Source organism: Topomyia yanbarensis, chromosome 3, assembly GCF_030247195.1.
Source record: "Topomyia yanbarensis strain Yona2022 chromosome 3, ASM3024719v1, whole genome shotgun sequence".
Lineage (NCBI taxonomy): Eukaryota > Metazoa > Arthropoda > Insecta > Diptera > Culicidae > Topomyia > Topomyia yanbarensis.
In genome coordinates, this window is record NC_080672.1 from 191,303,488 (window position 1) to 191,321,076 (window position 17,589).

At 43.3% G+C, this 17,589-nt stretch overlaps 3 protein-coding genes across 21 annotated transcripts in view; 2 read left to right on the forward strand and 1 right to left on the reverse strand.

Moving 5' to 3' along the window:
• LOC131690091 (uncharacterized) overlaps positions 1 to 17,589 on the forward strand; it is a 547,209-nt gene that overhangs the window by 415,001 nt on the left and 114,619 nt on the right. The gene's annotated exons all lie outside the window — the stretch shown is intronic.
• On the forward strand, positions 12,462 to 14,163 carry LOC131690094 (ER membrane protein complex subunit 1-like). The gene is made up of 4 exons (XM_058975628.1): positions 12,462 to 13,235; positions 13,295 to 13,447; positions 13,520 to 13,690; positions 13,754 to 14,163. Exons 1-4 carry the CDS (start codon positions 12,923 to 12,925, stop codon positions 14,146 to 14,148), a joined length of 1,032 nt encoding a protein of 343 aa, XP_058831611.1. The 5' UTR covers positions 12,462 to 12,922; the 3' UTR covers positions 14,149 to 14,163.
• Positions 15,320 to 16,311, reverse strand: LOC131690096 (SAGA-associated factor 29-like). The gene is made up of 2 exons (XM_058975631.1): positions 16,282 to 16,311; positions 15,320 to 16,217 (listed from the first exon to the last, which is right to left on the reverse strand). The coding sequence occupies exons 1-2, from the start codon at positions 16,294 to 16,296 to the stop codon at positions 15,567 to 15,569; spliced, it is 666 nt and encodes a 221-aa protein (XP_058831614.1). The 5' UTR covers positions 16,297 to 16,311; the 3' UTR covers positions 15,320 to 15,566.

Consider the following 17,589-nt stretch of genomic DNA (forward strand, 5'->3'; position numbering starts at 1 on the left):
CGCGTTGGCACTCTCACACAGGTTGTCGAAACACGCTCTCTTGCTGCTTTTAATAGCCTTGTTAAGGGCTAATTTCGCAGCTCGAAACACTTCACGGCGGTTCTCTCTTGCATCCTCGGTGCGAGCTCTTTGCATCCTACGTCTAGCTCTGAGACAGGCTGACCGTAGAGCTGCAATCTCGGCACTCCACCAGTATACCGGGCATCTACCGTTTCTTGGCAGTGTTTTTCTCGGCATAGTGGCGTCGCACGCGCGTGATAGAACAGCTACCAGCGCATCCCCGCTTAGACTGTCGGTGTTGGCCTCCAGTCCCAGGGCCGCGGTGAAAGCTTCGCTGTCGAAGTGATTGGACTTCCACCCGCGTACCTGACAGGGATCTCCCGCCCTCGGATGCTGCACACCATAGTTGATCTTAAAGCGGATTGCTAAATGATCACTATGGGTGTAGCCTTCGTCTACCCTCCATTCCATGCCTGGAGCCAGACTCGGGCTGGCAAAGGTCAAATCAATCCACGCCTCCACTCCGTTTCTACGGAATGTACTAGCGGAGCCATCATTAGCTAGCACAGTATCGAGTTTCGCAAACGCTTCCATTAGCGCTTGACCCCTGCTATTTGTACAGCGGCTGCCCCACTCCACTGCCCAAGCGTTGAAGTCTCCCGCTATTACTACCGGTTTCCGGCCCACGAGGTCCGACGAGAGCCTGTCGATCATCTGGTAGAACTGTTCTATTGGCCACCTTGGTGGGGCGTAGCAGCTGCAATAGAACACACCATTGATCTTGGCAATCGCCACACCCTCGGCGGAGGGGTGTATTACCTCTTGAACCGGGAACCTTCCCGTTGTACAGATTGCCACCATTCCAGACCCGTCCGACACCCAATTGCCGTTACCGGCAGGGATGCTGTACGGGTCTGATAAGAGGGCGACATCTGTCCTCGACTCCGAGACCGACTGCCACAGCAGCTGTTGGGCTGCTGCACAATGGTTAAGATTTAGCTGTGTGACTCTCACGGCTTCTTCTTATTTAACTCGCCGAAGGGACACGAAGGTCCGCCCATAGCATGTTTATGGGCTTGCTTCTTAGAGGTGCAGATAAGGCACTTATATGCCTTAGTGCACCCCCGCTCTTTATGCCCCTCCTCGCCGCATCGACGACATAGCTTACTCCTGTCTAGGCCTTTGCATTCGTAAGCTTTATGGCCGGATTCTAGGCACCGATAGCACCTGTCCACTGAAGGCGGCTGGGGTATACTAATAGGGCATACCGACCAGCCGATCTTCAGCTTCCCTTTCTCGGTTACCTTTTTGGCATCCGCATTGAGTAGCCTGAGGTAGGCTACTTGGGTGCCAGAGGGTCCGTCCCTCAATCGCACAGAGGCCCGCTCGATTGTGACGCCGCAGTGCTCCTTGACGGCTGCGACGACGTCTTCTGCGGTCGCGAACTCGTCCAAGTGCTTGCACTGGAGAGTTGTTTCCGCACCTAGCGACCTGATTTGGGTGCCCTCGCCAAGGACCTCTTGAGCCAAGGCCTTATATATTGCACTTGATTGTGCGCCTCGCTTCAGCACCAGGAGCATCTCTCCCGTGTTGGTGCGTCTTACGCTACGCACATCCTGCCCAAGGGCCGAGAGGCTTTCGGCCGCCTTCATCGATTTAAGGACATCGGCGTATTTGTCCTTGTCGGTTTTTAACCACAAGGCTTCGCCTCTGTCCTTGGCCTTCCTCGCAGGCCGCGGTACCTCTGGTTTCGGTGCCGGCTTTTTCTTGGTAACCAGCGTCCAGGGGTTTGAGCCCCCCTGCCCCGGTCGTGTCGGGTTGCTGGTACCATCGCTCTCCACAGCGAGGTCACTCTCGCCCTCGCTTACCTCACCCAGGCGGCGTTTGACCTTGACGGTTGCACGCCGAGTGGTGTCGGTTTTGGCACCCTCTCCTGGCGACTTCCTAGGGCGCTTCGCATTCGATGCCGTCTTGCGATTGCCCTTTCCCTTTCCCTTCGAGGGGAACTCGGTCGCCGCTCCGATCGACGTGGCTGCTCCATAGAAGGTAAAGGCCACTGTCTGTGAACCTCTATTAACCTTCTCTCTTTCCTCCCTATTGGAGGCCACTGTCTGGGTTTCTCTGTCGGGCCTCTCCCGACATTCCACCCTCTCAACATATGCCTGCTGTTCCTGTCTTGCGACACGAACAGCTTTCCGGAGCTCCAGAAGGCTCAACTTCAACTCCTTGGCTATGTTCTGCTTTGCGCTAGCGAAGTCGATTATAGCGTCGAGTTGCTTCGCTACTTTGCGCATCGCAGCTATTGGCCCCTCCGATGCATTGGTAGGGGTATTGCCTACCGCTGCTGGGGGGTCACTGGTGCTTTCGAGTACAGCACTCATCGTTCCACTACTCTCCCCACGGGGGGGAGACCTCGCCAAACCACCTCTTGCGAAGGGGTTTGGCACCTCCGTCTGTTTATTTTTATTTTTATTTTGCTCCATGAAAATTCCCACGAGTAGCGCGAGAAATATATGTCCGCCACGCCAGAGCTCCGCATTAGCGTGGTAAGGGACGCTTACTGTGGGGGTTGCCCAGGTACCCCACAGGCTCCGTTAACGATCGAGCATCTTTTTCACCCCCTCGATCACTCATCCCTCGGCACGGGTCGCTTCACGCCTTGGAATTGGGGTTATGCCCTACCTTGCTTTACGTGGTGATCTCGGCCCGGATCATCACAACCATCCTCCTTTACCAGGGCTTTGGACCTGTAGCTCTGGTTCTCAATAGTTCCATGTACGTATGTTATTACAGACATGCTACTATTGAGATCCGTCATTCGCTAGCGGAGTTAGCGGATTCCCCTGGGTTAACCAATGATGTTCCCTCTTGTGGGTCGTCAGATTCTTGCTCAACGCCAGCCAAAAGAGCAAAGGAATTTTCGGAAGGGACAGATGGCGAAGCATTCTGTAGCATTTCTGCATAAGTGGCTGTGTGGCCCAGTTGCTTGCAATTGCTGCAGTTCATTACCCGCGGTACAAACAGGCGAACAGGTAGGCGAACCTTATCCAGGAGTACACAGTTGGGAAGAACAGACCCGGAGAAAGTCACCCGAATCGAGTCTGACGGAGAATAAGTTGTCTTACCACCTTCAGTTTTTGCGGAATACAATTGCTTGCATTCCAGAATCTTTACCGGTTGAAGTGAACGGTCCTTAAAGCAGCCAACCCCGTACTTCAACAGGTCTTCGCACTTCAGACCCGGTTCGGCGACGATTCCATCGATCTCCACTGCCCTACAAGGCACATACACCCTTAATTGCTTCGTAAAACGTTCGCTGCGAGCAATCTGATTTGCCTGATCGAGGTCATTTACTATAACGCGTATCTTATTAGCTCGAACACGTGTTATCTGAGCTACGGACGGGTAGTTAGCAGTCAGCTCCCATGATATTTCTAGAATATTGGGCGATTTCGTTTTGGGCCGGAAATACACCACCCAGGGTTCATTTGAACTGGCTGGGTAAGTTTTAATACGGGGAGGACTGGGGGAATCAGGGGAGGGAGTAATTTCGGGTTTATCCGGTAAATCCATGGGAATATCATTCCCATCCAATGTTACTTCGCCCTCGGCCATTTAGGCACGAGGATAACACGTGGCGTAAACGAGAGATGAAACTTATATTCAGGGGAAAGGGAAGAAGTAGAGACCGATCGGGGGAAAGGGAAATGAAAGAAAAAAAAAATACTTAGCTTATACAGCGGCGATTCCGGCTATTCTGGTATTCACTTCACCAGCCCAGGCACCGGCGAACAAAGACTGCCTCAAACAATGGTTTGATCTTCACTGACAATATTTATTCTTATTCACTTTATGCACGGCACCAGAAAACGAACTGCTTCGATCGAGAGCTCGGAGAGTTATGTATGTGAATGATACAACTATGCTAACCTTCTTTAGGTGCACTGAAAGTCTTTCGATGAGAAAATCACAAAACCAATTCTTGTTTTCCTATTTAGGTAAATTCAATAGAAAAATTAAAAAATGTAATTGATTTTTCTTTTAATTTTGCGAGATTCTCAAATAATCGTTAATAAAAATTGTTATTGATTTTGTTTCAAGACGCACATCATACCGGAAGACAGCAAACTAGTGAAGATACACAGCTTACTTAAACAAATCAAAGCAGAGACAGCAGCTTTGTTTATGCACGCTGCGTATAACGGTTATGCATGGGGTAGTTGTCTCAGTTTGATTCGTTTGTTTTAGTCTGGGCCCACCCACCGGAACCAGTATACAAAAAACAGGAATTCAACTGACCTCATTATCGATTTTAACTTGTTTATAATTAAAAATATTTCAAAATAAAGAATGATTTTGTTTGGCATTTTGTTTCGATACATATATCCTACCACTGAAGGTTGAAAGTATTGTCGAAAACAGGCCCGTAGCCAGGATTTTGTTTCGGGAGGGGCTTAAGGGGTTATATACAAAGTTGGAATTCAAAGAATCGAAGAAAAAAATTATTGAATATTCTGAAAGTACATACTTTTGAAAATATCTGTGCGAAATTTTATCCAGATCAGAGCACTAGATTTCAAACTACAGTCGTTCGCAGCGCGCTGGTTCCTCCGCGTAAGAAGTTAACGCAAAACTTTAAACGCAATTATCTCGGAATTAAGTTGTTTGAAAAGTACCGTTCCGGTGAACGTGATATCGATATTTTGAATTGTTTGTATTTGCTTTCTCGTGTACTTGAACGGTTCCTTTTTCATCCAAAAAATTTCATTCTCTGCCATGAATTTTTGTTTAAAATTTAGAACACCACAAAATTCAAATTTTTGGTAACAAGTTTTTTTTGCAGGAAAAAAAAAATTTATTGGGAACCTGATTCGTTCAAGTACACCACAATACATTTTTCTTCTATATTTTTTTTACTGTTTTGATTTTAGTTGTGTGGTGCGGCTTGAAGAGCTTTCACCGCAAACCTCTGCAAAAAAAACTCGCTACTGGGGATGGGGCATAACTCCGCTAACCCTTTTTAATTCAACTTGTTTTTTCGAACGTCGGTAGTACTACCAACGAGCTGTCTTTTGCTTTTTCAAAAAAATTTGCATAAAATGCTTAATGCTTTTAAAAAACTCACGACTTAGCAAACTTTTTCGTCACAACTTTGTATATAAAAAACTTAAAACTTGTTGTATAAATCAGTTCATTCTGGTGATTTAAGATAGCCACTGAAAACTGAAATGTAATTTTGAAAAGTTCTTAGTGCAAACCGTTCCGAAACTAAAGCAATAGACAATATATTTTCTGATTATCTGAATAGACAATATATTTTATTATTATCTGATACAAAAAAGCTATATTACATGGACGAACTATTGCTTTTGAATTTAATTTTTATTATTAATTTACAAGTTACAATTTTCATCGTTGGAATTTGCAAACATCGTCTGATGGGTGCCCCTATCAAGCAACTTGGAGCCAAAGAATTGAAGCTATCCAGCGATGATTACATACTATACGAGGCGTTACGTTAATTGCCTTGAAACCATCCGCTGAACCTGCCACCATACGAAGACCGTTGTTGATTATTAGGACTACACACTTTAGCTAGCTACCTTCGCATCTAGGCTTCTTCTGGCTGAACATGATGTTCCCGATCTCCTATCACAGATTAACCTCTACGCACCAACCCATGTCCTCCGTCCTCGAACACTACAGCAGACTGAAATGCGTAACATCAACTTCGCTACTAGCAGACCGATATTAGAAATGACCCGTCGCTTCAAGGATTATAGCGACATCTTCGACTTCGTCATTAGTTCTACACAGTTTCGTAACCGTTTATTGCCACTTTTCATTTGTCAATTCTTTTTAGTTTAGTTCATGAGGACTCTGTATCAGTTGGACTTCAATTATTTTAATACAAATGCAAGAGAATATCAAAATTCGCTACAAATGTTCTGATCAGGCCGGCGATTTGTAGATACGGATAAACTATTAAACTTCGATTTTACTCAAATTTTTAATATTTTCAATTTAAAAAAAGCCCGGGGCTAGTTGGCGGTTGGGGTAAGTTGGCGGAATCCCTTTTTCTCTGTTTCTATTAGACATATAGCGCTGCCTCTTCTTGTGTACCTTAAGTTATGTGAAACCCGTTATCCAATGTGTTTTTGTTACAAAACGATTTGTTTGATGGAAGTTGTGGGTGATATTGTGTTTTCGAGCATACCAAGTAAATTTGCTAAATTTTAAATTCTTTGTGTTATATAGGGTGATGTTCAATCTATTTCCCGAATGATTACATTTTTCCATAGCGCACGAAAACAGCTATCAGTATCCGTATAGATATTACATCTATCCACAAACAAGAGTTATTTATTAGGGAGTACGAGTCAAAGTCAAAATGCTGGGGTTATTGAAACTGAAATATAATAGCAAATGTCGATTAATATACAGTTTTCTCGAAAAGACATTAAGCACGTTCCAAAAGGACTCTTGAAGTAATTGCATCTCCATTTGATTGCTTAGTTTTTGGCGTATCCCTACATATCGCCAACTTACCCCGGGGCCGGGGTAAGTTGGCGGGTTTTCCGCGTCACATATTTTTGTCTCTAAGAATGGAGACAATGCATCAAACATTTTAAAACAATCAGAGATGTTCCCAACAGTCTGCTCTTTCATGCCGCGTGTTCTATTTTGCAAGAACTATCCACATCAAAGCGGTAAAAATTGAAAACTGAAAACACCGGCAACTAGCCCCGGTCTCCCCTAAAAGATGTACATTTTCCATATAACTGTGGTGAATGCAGCAATTTTGTGCATCATCTCCTTTGTCCTGAAGCCAACATTCATACGATAATCCCGGCCGAGATGAAATTGTTTGTCACCCGTTAGAAAATCATTCAATATCAGTGTTAATCTCCCAGCAGACGCGCTAGTACACAGAGTGCGCGCCACTCAGAAAAGCAAGCGAAAGCGTCTTTGAACTCCAGCGCCTACTCGTTCAGTGAGCGATTCACGCGACTTCAGGAGAGCCAGACATAAAGATTTCAACAGTGTATAACTTCTGAACGGATGCTTATGGACAAAAATTTTACCTTTCTTTTGAAAGTGAAACCCAGCCCTATCAGAATAATAAATAGCATAATTACAACTTTCGCCGATAGTGAAGTTATACGGGTTCAAAACCAGGCAAAAATTAAATCAAAATCAGCTATAAGTCTTTACACAGCATTCATAGCTACAGTGACACAATCTCATTTTCGTACACCGCTATGCGGAATGCTTATGTGCATTTTACAGGTAAAACATTAGTTTTCGAGACATTTTATTTATGTAGAAATAGTTTGCTAGATAGCATAGGGACAAATGCTCATTTTTTCAAAAATAATCATGATTCTAAAGATAGTCAAATATACACGCAATCTCATATTCGTACAGTACACACATTTTTTCAAAAATCAATTGAAATTTCTATAACAAATATTCAATGTGATAGCTTTTGTTTGTAATTACAGTTTTCAATCGTATTGCAATTCTGACCACTAGTTTTTGTGTGTATTCAACTTAAATTTTATCCCATTCTTCTAAATAGTAGTTTCTAAGATCATTCTCATTATAATCCGGAAAGTTTTGTGCTTTTTATCCAAATACTCCCTTTTATTTTTCTAGTTAGTTAATAAACGGGGTCCGCAGTGGAGAATCCATAACATTTAAACAATTATAAATTTACTCTAAACGTTTTTTGTACGCATTATGCTTTAGGTTGATCGAATTTACAATATCCACCTGTTACAACTGAATTTCGGATGCTTTTCTCACAGCAAGGTCGAAGCATTCTCCGCTTGAATCTGCTCAAGCTGTAAATGTTTTTAATTTAATGTAATAATTTTCAGCTCAATATAATTTTGTCTAATTGTACTCACAATTTGTTTTCCGAATAACAACTTCTCAATCGCAACAGAATGTATCTATTGATTTATTTTTAGGGTGATGAGCCTATTATCGCTTTGTTTCTATTATCACGCTACCCATTTGAAGCCGTTGGTTAGAGCAGTGTCCACCATCTTTGTTTAACGCATTGAGTCAAATGGTAGCGCAACAATAGGGGCACTCGATTCGTGTTTTCGTTGCGCTCAAACACGAGAATTTCACTGTTTTCAGCGCATGTAGGGGAAGATGGGGTAAAACGCACCCCCTAAGGAAATATGCTCATAACTAAGCTATAGAACATCAATTGGGAGAATTTTATTAATGATATCGTTTAGCCAACATTTTCCTCTGTAATCAAAATCATAACGCTTTGCAAAATATTCAAAAACATGAAAATAATTCAATTTTTCAAAATCAATAAAAATCACCTTTTGAAAAATAAGCGGGGCAAAACGCTCCTGAGTGGGGGCAAAATGCACCACAACAACGGGGCATAATGCCCTACAACAACGGGGTAGAATGCACCGCAACAACGGGGCATAATGCTCGGCGAACAAGCAAGTAGTTTTGTTTTCTGACGAGATTTCACAAAAGCGTGCCATTAAATAGCCTTAGGTTATGCAATTGGTAGGTTTTCACAACGATTTTTCTGCTTTCGATTAAAAATCAGAAAAAACAGAGAAGAGGGCATTTTGCCTCCGATGGAGCAGAGATATAAATTTAGCAAAAAGTGAATTATTTTGTAGATTTTTCATATGTAGTGCGACAGAATAACGAACAGCGGTATAAATAGAACTGGAATGCTCAAATATAATAGTAAAACAGCATTTATAAGAGCGGAAAATCCTTGTTGTACGAGCCACAATAATTACATGAGAAGAGCACGTTATTGTTTTTTATTTATTTCTCGAGCTGCTATTGATGTACGGTTATCAAACTTTGACAAAGTATGTTTACTATGGCTGACTTCCGACTGGTGTTACCGTTTTCTAGAAATTTTCAGCTGTTTTAGATATAAGCAAGGGGTGCATATTGCCCCAGGGGTGCGTTTTACCCCATCTTCCCCTATGTTATTATCTTGGCCCTTAACAACGAAGCAAAGCTGTTGATGCCAATTTGTACGCATTCCATTGTTTGTAGGCCGATTAATTAATGAATCAGTGAGGCGCCCTCCTTAGTATGGCGAAAATAGGCACTTCACCCTATATGGAATAATATTTAAATTTATAACAAAGTATATTTATTTTTAAGTAGAAAATAATTTGCTCCTAGCTTTTCAAGGGATTGCAAAAAACTGATTTTTTTGGTTCACTTTCCTGTCAGTCGTTTTCGTTGCCAAAGATGGGTTGTCAGATGCGACGCAACTGGTATAACACTGACTCAGTCCGATTTGCGTACGAGGGGTATTTGTCCGCAACATCCTCCCCCACCCCGATCAGAATGAAATAACAAGATTATAACCGAACACAATTTTTTGTAATATATTGTCTTATAAATTAGGTCTCGTTAGTAGTTAAAATAACAGAAATTTATAACAATTAACAATACGAGATATAGTTTTAAAATATTTCTGTTATGTGTTTCTGATCGGGACGTGTCGCTAGAACTTCCGGTTCGACGTCACCTCCAGCATGGACATCCAGCAAGGCCAGCTTAGTTACAGGTCGATCACGCCTCACCGTACCCTCATAATCGCGTACGTCAGCCCGACGTGGTGTGCCGTCTCTACCCGGATAAGTTTTTACCACCCGACCTCTAAGCCAACGGTTTCTCACTCGCTCATTCGCGAACACTACCAAGTCACCCTCTCTGATCGGACGAACGTCATTAAACCATTTGGTTCGTCTAGCTATCATAGGCTGGTACTCCTTCAACCAGCGCCGCCAAAACATGTCCAGTGTATGTTGAATTTGATTCCAACTCCCCGTCAGTGCCATGCCCTCGTCCACAGGTGTCTACTCTGGTTATTTTACCCCAGTTGAGTTCAACATCAAAAAATGATTTGGCGTCAGTGATTCATGAGTATCGCTCGCGATGGAAACGAAGGTCAACGGGCGCGAATTGATCATGCACTCGGCTTCAGCTGTTAGTGTTGCCAACGCTTCTTCATTGAGCTTCCGTTCAAATGGCAGTGCACCCAAAGCGACCTTAACCGAACGAACCATCCTTTCCCAACAACCCCCATGTGAGGAGCAGCCGGCGGGTTAAATCTGCAATGAATCGTCGTATCGCTTTCTTGCATGAGTCGGTTGATAGGTCATTCGCCAGTTCCAGGTGAATAGCCAGCGTTGCCAGGCAAGTGAACAGTGCGACCCACCTTTTCACCACAGACCGTCCAACCTTGACCAAGTATGGCCCGAAGTAGTCAATACCTGTATACGTAAACGCCCTTCTGAATGGTGTCAATCTAGCTAGCGACAAAGGTCCCATTCACAGGAGCGGCATTGTTGACCTGGCACCACATACACCGTTTTTTCGTCAAACGAATCTGTACTCTTAAGCCGGGCACGTAAAATCTCTGACGGACTTCGTTCACAATGGTTTCGTTGTTTGCATGACGAAATCTGCGATGATACCACGCTAGTAACAAGTCAGTGATGGCATGTTGTTTGGCTAGGATTATGGAATACTTGGCATCGTATGTTAGGAAATCACTATTAACAACACGACTATCCACGCGAAGTATCCCGTAGTCGTCCATTACCGGCGTCAGCTTCATAAGTGGAATTGTCTTCTCCAAACGTTTCATCGAGGATTTGTCGGCTTGAGCGTTGTGCTTTAACGTCGAAACTTCGTCCGGATATTTGTCTGATTGCACTAACGCCCAAAGAGTACGCTCTGCTTTCTGCAACTCGGCTGTCGTAAGTGCTCCTTTCTCGACTGGTCCCTTGTTGCAACATTGTTTCAAGTTGAACACAAAACGGTGAATGTACGCAACACTCCGCAGTAGACGTTCCCATTTAGAAAATTTTTCCAGATTCAGCAACGGTTTCGTTATAAAATGACTAAAAACATATGCTGGTCTAAGTTCTTCCTCCGATTCCTTCGTCTCTTTCGTCGTTCTGCAATCCTTCGGCCACTCTTGCTGATCATCACATAAGAACACAGGTCCAATCATGATACGGCTATCTGGTTCAAACGATGGACCACGTCCCCATTTTGTGGCTTCGTCAGCGACGTTGAGTTTAGTGGGGACCCATCTCCATTCTGCAACCGTAGACATAGTCAATATCTCGCTGATACGGAATGCAAAGAATGGCCGATAGCGACGTGGGTCAGACTTGATCCAGGAAAGGACAGTCGTGGCATCACTATGAAAGAACGTCTCTTAGATCTGTACTGAATGGTTCTCGACAATTGTTTTCCCTAACCGCACTCCTATCACTGCTGCCATTAACTCCAAGCGAGGGATTGACAAAGGTTTCAGCGGCGCCACTTTAGTTTTCGATGCAACTAGACAGCAACGTACTCGTTCTCGGTCCACGATGCGGAAATAAGCACACGCTGCGAAGGCTTGTTCACTCGCGTCGACGAAAATATGCAGTTGTAGTGATCGGTATCTGACTGGATCGTAACCGGGAAAGTAACAACGGGGAATTTTGACGTGATCCATCTTCCTTAGGACCGTTAACCACTGCTTCCATCGACCGAGCACTTTCAGGGGAACCTTCTCATCCCAGTCAGTTCTCGCTCAGTTCCGGATTATAAACCCACCAGCGGCATGAACTTTTGCCACTTCTAACGCCAACTCAACAGCTTCATCAGGGTTGTCGAGACTATCAAGGTAGTCGTCGACATAATGTCTTTCTTTAATCGCTTTAGCAGCCCTTGGGTAGACTTCCGCATGTTCATGTGCATTTTTATTTTTCACGAATTGTGACTGTGCAGGAGAACAAGTTGCACCAAAAATTGCTACGTCCATCACCATGACATCCATCGGCAAATCCGGCGAGTCTCTCCATTTGTATAACTGTGCGCTGCGATCTTCCTTTCGAATAACTATTTGGTGGAACATCTCCATTATGTCTCCACAGATGGCCACCTCTCGTTCGCGGAATCCATACATCACCCGCAGTAATGATGCAAGTAAATCTGGACCGCTCAACATCTCCGTGTTCAACGATATACCTTTCACTTTAGCTGCCGCATCCCAAATAATTCTAACTTTCCCCGGTTTCTTGGGATTTAATACGACTCCCAACGGTAGGAACCACGAACGTCTTGGGTCGAACTCATTCAATTCTGCCGGAGTCGCTTTGTGTGTGTAACCCTTCTCGTTCAGTTCAGCAATCTGTCGACGCACGGTGTTGTATAGCTCTGGATCTCTGCTAAGCCGCTTCTCGAGACAAACCAAACGTTTCTCTGCCATAGATGTACCAACGACACGACTAGACACTAGCATTCCAAAACTGTATCGCAAATCTGACTACCCCTCAGTGACTCAGGTAACTGGTACTGTCAAATTTCAAATTACACGACAAAATGCATGAAACTAGCAACACTTTGGAATCCGTTATTTATTTCAAATAGTTACCGTCGCAGTCCCTAGGTTACGAAGGGAAAAATAAAATGACAACAAAACAAACCCAAAGTTTTACAGAGGAATTTATCTTTCCCGTTAGCCCTTGCCTTAATGTACAGTAAAACGTGTTAAGATTACATAAAATGCTGATTGTTGTAACCAGCAGTGGTAAAATGTTTGGCATTGACAACATCAGTGGTAAGCAGCACTGGGTTTGATACCTTCCGGAGATAACCAGTTTCGGCAATGGGCAAAATATGAAACTGTTGGTACAGAGAACTTCTCGATTCTATCCACTGGCAGCACAATGCGTTATCCTTGGTAGAGATAAACGTACTAAAAATGGAATAATCTATCAGTTCAATCCAATCACTGGACAACCCGTAAACGGAGGAATCATTCAGTTGCCGTACAAAATTTAGCAGATAACTCTTCTGCACGAGACAGGGCCAGACTTTTTGAAAGGTTTGCTTATTCTGGATGAGAAAACCGAAGCTCACGTATTACCGGAAAGTTCTGCCAAGTACGCTAACAACGCTGATCGTGAAACTACCACAATCAGGGGATATTTTTATTGAATTCCGCTCTGGGAAGCTTAGTACGATTCCAATGTGGACCGTAAATCTCGGGGGAGCAGGAAAGGGACAGAAAATTATTGCAATCGAAGGTGAAAATCCAATTGAACATGTGCACTCACAAGGTCGCGTTTTAGCCGATCGATCCGGGATGTACAAGTACATCAACCCCAATCTGGTTGCGGTGGCAACTCATGGGCCAGACAACATACATAAATGTAGGTGACATGGTGTGAGTTTTCTATCGTACATCGAGTACTAAAAGATTTCTTTTCAGACATTTTGAACATTCATCTTTTGGACGTCGTATCAGGATCTATTGTATTTTCCATGTCACACAAACGCGTTCGACCACCGCTGCACATGGTGCACTCTGAAAACTGGCTCGTATATTCCTACTATAATGACAAAGTTCGCCGAACAGAGATCTGTAGGTACAAAATGTACGTACGTATGTAAAATGTAAAACGTGTATATTTCATTTTTTTTTTTCTATTTGTAGCATCCCTTGAACTGTACGAAGGCAAAACCCAAACCAATAGCACCGCGTGGAGTTCATTGGATGCCCCTCCGCTGCCAATGGTGGAGCGACAAACATACATTTTACCAGTAGCCGTCGCTTCAATGAAAGAAACAATTACCGAGAAGGGCATTACAAATAAACATGTTCTCAGTAAGCAAATCTTCCTGTATATATAATTAGCTGACATCAACCAACACATTTAATAATTTACAGTCGGCCTTAGTACCGGTGTAATAGCTGAAATGTCCTGGGCATTATTGGATCCTAGGCGCCCAGTGACATCGCCCGAAAAAGCCCGTGAAGAAGGCATCATTCCATACATGCCCGAGTTGCCGATGCCTCACGAGATAATCATCAACTACAACCAGACGATTGCAAACATGAAGGGCATCTACACTGCTCCGTCAGGTCTGGAAAGTTCGTGCCTTGTGTTCGCTCACGGTTTGGACATATTCGTTACCAGAGTTGCTCCTTCGAAAACGTTCGATCTGTTGAAGGAGGATTTCGATTACTTTCTAATCACGGTCGTACTTGTGCTACTCTCTAGCACGTCTTATATTGTGAAGCTCTTCGCCTCGAGGGAAGCTGTCAAGCAAGCGTGGAAATAAAAGGATAATGATAATAATTTAAGATATGCGCATCAGTGATATCTCGAAGACAGTAATAGGACATTTACACTTTAAATTAAGCATTATGTTGAATGTATCTTTCATCCAACTTCGTCACATTCTCGGAGTTCTCTGCAAGGTGGTTTTGGACTGGGAACAGCATCTGTTTTTTTTTCTTTTTAAATAAGAGTACATACAAAACATCTGGAGAAGCAACAGTAAAACTGTCGACTATTGCCGCATCCCGAGAGCGGATAGTCAGAAAAACCAATCACAGGTAGAAAATAATTGCAGCTATGTTGATCTATAACAACGAATTGATTTTTCGAACGAATAATATTGGATCGAAAAAGATTACATATATAAAATTCGTCCTAAAGGAGTTGGATTGATTTGCAGTCTTCTACAATGTTGTATAACAAAAATATAATTCTTTGTTTCAACTTCGAACACGTTGGTCCGATAGCTAAACTTGTCCGATTTGACTCAAATTTAGAGTAGAAACTTCCAATGGAACTTGGAATCAACTCAGGAACGGGTCGATTAAGGTTGCACAGAGATTGGGCAAAAATCGAACACGAAAAAAGCAGTTTTTTCCACACCGTTTGTTAGATCTTCATAAAAATTAATCAGCTTATGTAGAATGTTGTTACAGTACTGCACACGCTGTGGAAAAAAAACTGCTTTTTTCGTTTTAGCTTTTCACCCCTTCTCTGTTCAACCTTAAGTTTTCAAAAGATCGCTTTTTTCTGGTCAGTCTGGTGTACATGCTTTTGTATTGTTATATTCTTAAATTCACATTGCGACTTTCCAGTTATGTCGTGCGCTAAATTACGCGCACGTTTAATTTGCATCAGTGTGAGTGTGAGAACATTTTGTCAGCTTATTTTTGCTTCGTTCACTCTCAAATGTTTTATGTCTAGAAACAACTCTACAAAATGCTAGATTATCTCGAGATAGACGATATACGCTTTGCTCTTCGACATCGACCATGGCGAAACACGTTCCAACCAACGAATATTGATAGTTGGTACACCTCGACACTTTCAGTTCGAGCCTCTTTCTACTCGGATTTTCTGTCGGTAAGAGTAGTTTTCTGTTCCCTTTATTAAATAATATAGAAAAGGTTTTTTTCTTCTTGTTGATCATTTTATGCTGAGATATTACAATAAATTGTATAACTTGAATTGAGTTTTCGAGCGCAAACTAATCAAAACTGATCATCCATCATGAATGGCTCCAACATATGCTCCTCTTTCGGCTGCGTTAATCCACCGGTTAGCAAGATTTCCACTGCAAGCGCTGGCGTTGGATATAACTGCTGATGATGTACACCCAGAAGAAATTGACTTTCCCATTGCCGACGGAAGGGCAGCAGTGATACTTGAAATAGTCGTGGTCGGTTGAGCGGAGGACTGTCAGGAACTGGCTCCTACTTTTTTGTTCGGTTTGATGGCAAGGACATACCACTGAGCAACATATAATGGTGGCGAGTAATCGTCCGCGTACGTAGGATCCTCAAAAAGTACTTCATATTCTTCATTGGCTGTCTGCGGAAGTTGATTAATAACTGCTTTATAAAAGCAGGTAGTTTGTGGATATAGTGCCAATACGGTTGTCCCTTTAGGGAAAACTGCCTGTCCATCTGTTTCCGGATTAGCTCTCATAAGAGGAAGCGGAACAATACGGCGCTTACTCAAAATGTGGCGATCCTTTTGCTCTTCATCAATATCGTCCACTTCGTACTTGTTGGCAGACGAGATGTATTGTACTACTTCGGCAAGTATCCAATTTTCTTCATCTTCGAGACCTTTAACATGAGCGGCAACCATGTCACCCGGTTTTGCAACGTAAGTACTATCAGCCGGAACGCTACCACAAAGCGGTGAAATTTTTTCTCCAGGTTTACTGACAAAGAGTGGTAGCGTTTGAGCCGAAATCTGTAGCATTTTCATAAGCGCACCTCTTCGGATTGTTTCTTTATTTCCCGCATTTACGAAGTTGGGTTCGTTTCTCTTCCGCTCATTCTCTATTTCAACAATAACCGATTTAAGCGAACGGAGTCGTTCCTACCCAAATGAAATGTTACGTATACTAAAAATTAAGAGTTTCGCTTTCGTTCTCATGATTTACCTGTAGTTGAAGCATCGCTTGTTCAGCAGTTAGCGGCGTATTTATTGGACACCAACTTTTTTCAAAATAACTTCCTTATCAATGCGAACGTCCGTACAAAATGCAACTGTTTTATTATTAAATATTTAATAAGTTAATTCATGGAGAACGCTGAACTAATCGAAAGCTTTACGGAATCAATATGGTTGCTATACAGCAACAGAAAATCAAATAAACAAAGAAGTGTTGCTGAAGAATTCTTTTTTTAACTGTTTCGGGGGGTGACTCAATGAACTGGTAACTGGCGGTAAACTACTCGGACACTTTTTCATCAGAAAGTTACATGAAGTTTCAGGTCGTGTCGTTGGATGTACTATCTGGAAAATTCACGATATCACTTTTCCATAGAAGACCGGTTTGAAATCTACCACTGTCAGTACGTACAGTTGTTTCCTCCAGGATCTTCCGGGCTCTTGAGTCTTGCTCACTCTCCTCTTTCGAAAAGGTGGTAATCCCCAAACTTTCTAAGCCAAAGAACTTTTGGACATGGGCGTGTACATCATCATCGGCTGTTCTCGCGTTGATATGCATCTGACGGTGAGGGAATCGGTTGTCGTTTCCCCGTAGGCTTCCGTATACAGCCCATCCAATGCGTGTTTTAGTTGCGATCGGTTCACCGGTACCTCCTTCCCGCAGTTTCAGGGTGGCCAGCAAGTGAACATTATTCACCCCAACGATCAATCCGGGGTTTGTAGCTGTGAAGCTTTTCACTGGAAGCCCCTTGAGGTAATTGAAACGTTGTTCCATCTCGTAGAAGTTGACCGTTTGTTCTGGTAAACCTAAGTTCTCGACCACATACACTTCAGTTGCCTTATACCGACGGTCACAACCATCAGCCGAAACATTCAAAGTTACTTGTTTTGTAGACAGGTTTTTTTTAATTCCACCTGTCCAGTGGATACACAAGTCCTCGACCTTCCCTCCGAGACCCAACGCATCTGCTATCGATTTTTCCACCATGGTGACGGATGATCCGTCGTCGAGGAAAGCGAACGTGTTCACTCGCCCTTTGCTTCCGTAGATCACTGGCAACATACGGAACAGAGTCGACGATGAAAGCACACGATGAACCGTAACGGTAGCATTGGTTATACCTGCACTCGGATTTGCTTCTACTGGTGGCTGATCATAATGAAGCAATCGATGGTGGCGCTTTTGACAACAGTTCACGCCACATATTTCTCCACGGCATGGCCAACATCTACGACAAAGCTGCTTCTCTTTCACTTCTTTCCATCGAGCATCGACAAACGGTTTTTTAAACGTCGC

Excerpts from the sequence above, each read along its gene's own strand:
- LOC131690094 (XM_058975628.1), top strand. The coding sequence starts at position 12,923 with ATGAGAAAACCGAAGCTCACGTATTACCGGAAAGTTCTGCCAAGTACG. Across the intron at positions 13,236-13,294 it reads GCCAGACAACATACATAAAT|ACATTTTGAACATTCATCTT; the intron begins GTAGGTGACATG and ends ATTTCTTTTCAG. Across the intron at positions 13,691-13,753 it reads TACAAATAAACATGTTCTCA|TCGGCCTTAGTACCGGTGTA; the intron begins GTAAGCAAATCT and ends AATAATTTACAG.